Raw genomic sequence first — 8,028 nt, 5'->3', positions numbered from 1 at the left:
GTATAATTATTTAAAAACATTGTTGAAATGCATATATGGTTGAGCCTCAAGGGCAATTATTACAAATCAAGATAGAATCATCAAAACTGCAATTGCTTTTTTTTTTTTTTTTGGGCACTCAACATAGATGTTATCTATGATATATTCTTAAAAGCTCCCAAAAAACTTGGATCTAATGCCCATTATGGTCATCATGGTTTGAAGATTGTCCGGCATAGTTGTGTGTCTCATAGTGTGGAGCAATTTGAAATTGACTGGGAAAAGGATGCTTGATGCCTATAATTGCATGAACACAAATGACTTCGGAACCTATATAATGAGCCAATTTTGTGTTCATATTTATTTGAAAGATGCATTTTGAGTTGGGATGAGCAGAACCCAACGTTGTGAGAGCATGAATACATTACAACTGGAGGTGATGGAAATGATATATTATCATTGCAAGCTCATCAAAATCGGGAGGTGCCATTGCCATGAATCAAGAGCAAACGAGTTAAATGTTGATCGGTTAATTAAGGTCACATTTTCAGTTTTTTACAATTATGAAGAATGTGAAGTTAAGTGCACCTGTGCCATATTTGATACTCAAAAGGAAATCTTGTGCAGACATGCACTCCATATATTTTACATTAACAATGCCACCAAAGTACATTTTAGACCAACGGAGATAATAATATTTGAAGCAGAGGTACACTTTGATGTAATCATGCGTTCATTTAGCATTTTCTTTTTCTTTTTTTTACCGTTAATTTGGTACGTTTGACCCTCTCTTACCACTTTGCCATCGCAGGCGGATTTTCGTGAATCACCACCCTGCCGGCCAGAATGATATATACATAATTTATTATATTCAATTTTTTTAAAAAGCTATATAGTCTAAAAACAGAATTCTGAAACCTTTAATCTTATTTCTTCTACCAAAACATGGGAATGGTGAAAAGGATACTATAGAAAATATATATTAAACTCTATTATCAAAAGAAACGAAAAACATACAAAACATGGAGGAAACATATTTGCGAAACCCCAATTTTCCAGTTATACAGTATGAAGAATACATGATCATACGAAAATTGGGCTCCTACAATTGATGTCACTCATTAAATTAAATACTAAACGCTAAGTCCAGTCTACAAATCAAGCAGAAAGAAAATTAAAGGTTTCTGTGTTACCTAAAGGCTTCAGTAGTGACATCAAGGTGTAACAATTCAAAGCAAAAACAAAACCCATAAAATATCTCAACTTCTCATGGCACTCGCCTAAGAAATCTCGGAAGTACTGCTGCCTTTCTTTACAGGTCCTGAACACTCAAACCTGAAAAAATAAAACAGTGACATGACTTCTTTTTTTTAATGACAAACCACTCCACGGCAGAGCCTCTTAGGACTCACCCATGGAACCTAAACCCCCGTGGAGACGCACAGGGGGAATCGAACTTGTAACATGGGATTCATGCACACAAGTTCGCCTTTACCACTTGGGCTACCCACGGGTGGGTAAAACAGTGACGTGAATTATCAAATGCGAGCCACAAAATAAAAAGAAGCAAGCACACTATCTACAAAAAAAAGAGAACTTTGAAACGTACAATTTAGCCACATTGCTCCATAATTACCACATCCACATCTAACTATATAATGTTGATGTCAGCCACTCTTTTGAGTTTTTAGTCCAAAGTTTCCAAGGTTTCTGGCTTTTTTTCTTCCTCAAACTAGGAAACTTTTGAGGCCAATATTTTCTCAAATAATATTATCAGAAGAAAAGGCAAGACCAAAAGTGCAGCACGTGTGCAAGTCCGACCCTTCTCCCCAAAATAAACCAAGATAACAAAAACTAACCAAGAAAGTTGGTAGTTGAATAAAAAGTGATACCTGGAGGAAGGGACTGCTTCAACTTGACAGCCTTCTCTGTGTCGAACACACAAAGTGTGTAAAGGTACTTGGAGCAGCGAACTTTAAACTTCACCACATCCTTGCTTCTCTTGATCTTAACAGACCGTGCATCCTTCCTTCTTGCAGTCAGCAGGAAGTCCTTGATCTCGTGTATTTGCTTTGGCTGTTCAAAGTAGACAAAAACTTGGTAAATCACCATAAATGAACAAGTCTCGGCACCAACAAAACATGCTTCAACTTGCAGCAGGAAGCATATGCTATAACCAAATATTTACGGGAGAAAAAATGCAGAATGACATTTCTAGCATCTCATCTTGCTATAACCTTTGTTTACTTATTTCTCCAAAATACCCGCAACCCATATTTCATAATGCATTCTGGTTGATAGCTGCACTATTGTTAACGTGTAGGGTCTAGGGCAAAAGATACAAGCATGAAAAGCACTAAAGCACCTGTATAGAATGCCCAGTTGATTTACCAGACTCATAACAACTCCATTAACCATCAGATAAGAGGTTGATACCTGACTTGGGTCCAGTAACACTAAATGTATCATTTATATAACCAAGTAGCACATTCTCTTGGCTTAGCACCACCAATATATAACACATGCCAGACAAACACATTAAAAACAAATATATATATATGGATAATACTAAAAAGAGATTAACTATGATTTGTACAGATACCCACTATTTGATTACTGGGAATAGTAAAAAGGACTAAAATCAAAATAGAAACAACCACAATCCCTAATCTGCTGTGTTTATCTCCTCGGACTAGACAGAAGCTCTACCACTAAAGCACATGCAAACACAAAACGCATCAAAACAGCTAGGCAATAAAAGACCGGCCCCACCCAGCGGGGGGAGGGGGGGACCACTGAGAGCAGGTTTTAATAGATTATATAGAAGTTAGGGGGACCAAGTTAAGAATATTTTAATAGTGCTTTAATAGATTTTTCATGGTGGGTGCAATATATAATTCTAAAAATTGTTTTTTTTTTTATTTAAGAAAAAAAGAGCCACCCATCAGGCAGCCATCACGGTGACCAAAAAACTCTGCTAACCATGGGCCAGCCTGGATAGAGCCTCTGCAGTGGCCACTCTGGCCACCTCGTGGTAGCTGGTTGTTAACGTTTCTTTTTCTTTAACTTTTTGTTTCAAGAAAAATCGGTTGGGAGATTTTTTCGAGGTTTGGGTGTTTTTTCTAGTATGGAGATTTTTTACACTGTCCATATTTTATAGTTGGGATGTTATGGAGTGAAAACTCTCTAGGATGCCAAATTTTCCAAACAAGCCCCAATTTACATAGTATGCATGTCACAAACAACAAAGTGACAAAATAAATAGATCGATACTTGACTTGAATCTGGCAACACTAAATATATCTTCCCACTTTGGGGAAATATTGTTGAATCTTTTTAAGTTACCATGAAAAACACATGATTTACATGATGATGCAAGGCATAAAAACAATGAAAAAAAAAATTTTAACTGCAAAATTTTTTTTATCGGTAAACAAAAACTACGGCTTAAAAGTGGTCATCAACCCTCCGCATGGTATCGCAGAAACTGGTGGAACAAAGTAAAATCAGCTCCCAAAAGCCTAGATGTAGACTCTTACAAATTTCAGGCCACAGAATTAAACAGAGGCAAATTCCCATCTCTGTTATCTCCCAATCAGTAAACACAACAGGTGAGATCAAATTTTCTAAACAGTCAAACAGGAAAATCAAGAAAGGTTCAAACCATAAAGTCATTAACATTTTTTCAAATGACAGTAACTGAACAAAAACATTGATCCACGAACCACAATTATCCCTATTGCAATCACCAAGCATACAACTAAAACACCAAAACTAAAAAGCAGGCATTTAACTACTTAAGCTGTGTTCAAACTGAAGGATAAAGTACCACTTAAAGTTCTCCTTCAAGAAAAAACAACGGATACAAAACAACTAAGGCTAAAAAAGTATAAATGTAGTTGTATATGTTTTGACCATAGGTGAAAACAGGCTCTGCATGTTCTGCTAATAGGACTCTAACTATGTCCCTGTGATAATACAAACAAATCAAACCATAGATTCCTAGAATACTAAACATGTAAAATCGTATTTTAATTAGGTAGAAAATCAAAAAAACTGAGTACTTAATCTGATTCAGATTTCCAAACGATTTATAACTGAATACTTGGTTTCTGCAAATTTCTAAAACTAATAAAAATACTAAAAATTATATAAATATAGGAAATGAGGGGGGGAGGGAGGGAGGGAGGGAGAGAGAGAGAGAGAGAGAGAGAGAGTTCGGCAAAAAGGTCATTAACCAACCATTTGGCGGCCGAGAAAACTTTAAAATTTGAAAAATAAAATCTCATTTTTTCAGTATTAGGGCCCAATAAAACTTAGCGAGACTGCGGGGAGCGAATGACTCATTAAATTAAAAAATAATAATTCAGATTGGAAAGAATCGCACACATTTTCTTTCTTTTTCCAAAAACTCAATCAGCAAACACACAAATCCCAACGCAGGGACACAGCTTATCCAGACTGAAACAAACATAAGCAAAATCATACCCAACGCAAAAGTACAAAAAACAACATTTAACTAAATTCAACAGGCTGTATGAAACATTAAGCTGCGTCTGGTTTCCAAGAAAACAGAAGAAATTGTACTTAATATACAGAAAGAGACGCACCATTTTTGCCTCGTCTTGCAAGGAAAGCTTGTAGGGCTGAGGACCGGAGCGCTCCCAAAGCGTCTAGTGCCGTCGAAACAAAAGTTTCAGGGGAAACCTGGGACTATATATATGAGTGAGGGTTCGGAAACCCTAATTCTATCACTTTTCCTGTTGTGCCTATTTTGTCCCTCTAAATTTTCCAATGTCCAATTAAGCCTCCGTTTGGTTTGAGAAGTAGCATGTAACGAGTCTGGTTCATTTCGGATAAAATTTAAAATCGAATAGATATGTATTAATTTTTTATTTTTAAAAATCGATTATGCATCAATTATTTTTTTAAATCAATACTTTTCATTTTATCGATTTCGGTCGGATTTAATCAAGTTTTTCAATTTTAATAAAATATAAATTAAGAAAAAAACTGTTCTAAAAAAATATGTTTTATAATTTTGTTACTATTACAAACAATCAGAAAAATATTATATCCAAATTCATTTAGGTAAAAAAAATTAAAAATAAAGAAGCATACAGAAAGATTTATGCAATCGGTAATAAATCTAATGCATTTACATGCGGGCATGATAGACAACAAATTAATCGATAGATTAATCAAAAGTATAACATAGTTATAAGTCAATTACGTACAAAATGAAGATATATAGATTGGATTAGAGGGTCCTTTCATTTATACATGGGTTGTTTTTTATGCAACTACTTGAATTTGCTAGTTATGTTAAATTATAAGAAAAAATATTGCATCCTCAACAATCACACCTTAGCTTTACTAGTTATATCAAATTAAGGAAAATACATTAGCCTACAGGACTGTGAGACGGTTGATTAACAGAGACGAAAATACTATATTCTTTCTAATTCCTCTTAATGTTAAAGTTATCTAAATTGTCATTATTAAGTATCAATATCATATTTGATGAGTTTATCAATTTCAGTTTAAAGTTTTACAATTTCAACTTATTTTTTAAATTAATTTATTTAAAGCATATGATCATCAATTAAATTTTCATGTTTAAGATTAAACTTTTATTTTATAAATTATAATAATATTATCTTATATATAATTATAATTTGTATTATTATATATTATATATACAAAAATATATATAATATACAAAAATATTATATATAATATTTAAAAATAATAATTTAAAGTACATATTAAATGGAACCGGTCCGGTCCGGGCCTAGAAAGCCTAGAACCGAAACTGGACTGGTTCCGGCCTTTTTTCCCATTACGGAAACCATTTCCGAACCAGACAAGTTCGAGCTGGTCTAGTCCAGTTTTTCGGATTTTTTACACCCATAATCTCAACTCATTGCTTCTCATCTCATCATTACAAATTCAATTCATCTTTGGGCAGGTCCATCAGAGTTTAACAGACATCAATAGAAAACCGCCACCTCAGCATTTCACAAAAATAAAATATACACCTGCTCACACCATAGTAAGGGCATTTTGGAAAGATTTACGTAATCCCACATATAGGAAACACCCGCCTACAGCAGGAAAAAAAATCCTTTTGCGACAGACCTTGCTGCTGCAACCAAAAAATTCCTTCCTGCAACCCACTTCGCCGCAACCCTGGGTTTTGACCAGAAAATTCATTCAACCTACTTCGGCACTATTGAAGAAGCTCAGAACCAGAGTTGAAAAAAAATTAAAAAAAATAAAAAGGTGAAAATGTAAAGGTTGACTGAAATCCTTAAGGGACGGTTTGAAGATATGAAAATGGTGGAACTTTTGTATAAATGAACAGAAAAGCAAAGGGAGATGGAGATGTGACGACAATTGCAATTTTTTCTTTGCACATCTTCTTTCTCACTCTATTTGCAGTCTATTTTTATCTGTGATCTCTCTCTCTCTCTAAACTTTTCTTTCAATCTTGTAATTGGGACTGGACCCCTTCCATTGCACCCCTTCCGATCTTCCATCGCACACGATACAGGCACATTCAAGTTTCACCCTAAAATATATAACATTATTTACATGAGTTTCTCAAAAAAAAAATTAATTTAATATTTTTTTTTAAATTGGGTTTTCCATTCAATTGCAACAAAGCAAAGCGTACACAAATTCTATTTTCTTTTCCATTTTTCAGAAAAGGGGACATGAACAGGTGTGTTGGTGTTAGTGTTTCTTGAGTCTTGGAAGATGAAAATGAGACAGAGAGAGAGAGAGAGAGGTTTCACAGACTAAGAGAAAAAAATGAGAATTAGCGAGAATGTTTGTTTCAGCGAGAGAGAGGAGGGATGCAGGAGGAGGAGTCCTTCGGGGGTGGTGAAGAAGAAAATGAGACAGAGAGAGAGAAGGGTTTCGCAGACAGAAGAAAAAATGAGTGAGAGAAAGAGAGAAGGCACTCATAGACTGAGAGGAAAAAGAAATCCTCTGAAATGCTTCACACAGGCCTACCTGTGTATGGCATACGTAGCAGCTTTTGATTGGACTCTATTATATGGGAAAAAACGGGTTGGCCTCTGTGAAGTTATTCTTTTACAATTTTTTCAAATTTTCACACAAAATATAATAAATAATTTAACTTTTTCAAATCTTAAAACAATAATAATATTAAAAAATAATATTCTAACAATATTTTATTCAATTTATCTAAAATCATCTCATCTCACATCTCATCCCATATCTCAATCCAAACGGGGCCTAAGTTGATGGGCTCATGGGCATGAGGATCTAAGGTGGGCTGAAGTTTTTCTAACTTTAGTGTAATTTGTTTTGGCGTTTTGCTACTCATCATCTCGCACACCACACTTTTTTTTATTATTTTTTTTTTTATTTTATTCTTCTTAAACTTATTAAATTCTTCTACTCATTATACATATACCACACATTTGGTAAGAGAGAAAAAAAAAAGTGTGGTATGTGGTGTGTGAGGAAGATAAATAGAATTTTTCATTTGTTTTTAGATAAATGAGATTGGCAATCATAGAATAGAATGCATAAGTGGGCCGAAAGCACACTTCGCAGAGTTGAGCTTTATCCCGTACTTATGGAGGACTGCAAAAGCTTCTCTCAAGTCATCGATGTGCCCTTTGGGCTCCTTGCTTTTAACAAGTAGGCCATCGTCGTACACTTCTACGCTGCGACAGGTTGCTCTTTAAACATCCAGTTAACCAGCCTCTGGTATGTGGCCCCGACGATCTTGAGGCCGAAGGGCATCACTCGGTAGCAATACAAGCCTCGGTCTGTGATGAGGGCGACTTTTTTTGTTTTCCAGGCTTTTCTGGATTTGATTGCACCCAAAGTAGGCTCCATAAACCTCAGCATTTTGTGTCCAACTGTCCAATCAACAATCAAGTTGATGTGTGCCAAATGGAAGTTGTCCTTCAGGCATGCCTTGTTCAGGTCGGTGAAATCAACGCACATCTTCCATTTGCCATTCAACTTTTGTACTAGAACCACGTTGAAAAGTCATTCCAAGTAGTG

At 35.2% G+C, this 8,028-nt stretch overlaps 1 protein-coding gene across 1 annotated transcript; it reads right to left on the bottom strand.

Annotated features, from left to right (window-relative positions):
- Positions 1–946: 946 nt before the first annotated feature.
- On the bottom strand, positions 947–4,715 carry LOC108997277 (60S ribosomal protein L38-like). Its single transcript, XM_018973473.2, has 3 exons — positions 4,590–4,715; positions 1,872–2,055; positions 947–1,314 (listed from the first exon to the last, which is right to left on the bottom strand). The coding sequence occupies exons 1-3, from the start codon at positions 4,590–4,592 to the stop codon at positions 1,292–1,294; spliced, it is 210 nt and encodes a 69-aa protein (XP_018829018.1). The 5' UTR covers positions 4,593–4,715; the 3' UTR covers positions 947–1,291.
- Between the last annotated feature and the right edge of the window lie 3,313 nt (positions 4,716–8,028).

Source organism: Juglans regia, chromosome 11 (genome assembly GCF_001411555.2).
Source record: "Juglans regia cultivar Chandler chromosome 11, Walnut 2.0, whole genome shotgun sequence".
NCBI classification, from domain to species: Eukaryota; Viridiplantae; Streptophyta; class Magnoliopsida; order Fagales; family Juglandaceae; genus Juglans; species Juglans regia.
The sequence above is the reverse complement of the archived record's forward strand: the minus strand, read 5'-3'. Positions and strand labels throughout refer to the sequence as shown.

Excerpts from the sequence above, each read along its gene's own strand:
- LOC108997277 (XM_018973473.2), bottom strand. Across the intron at positions 1,315-1,871 it reads GAAGCAGTCCCTTCCTCCAG|GTTTGAGTGTTCAGGACCTG; the intron begins GTATCACTTTTT and ends TTATTTTTTCAG.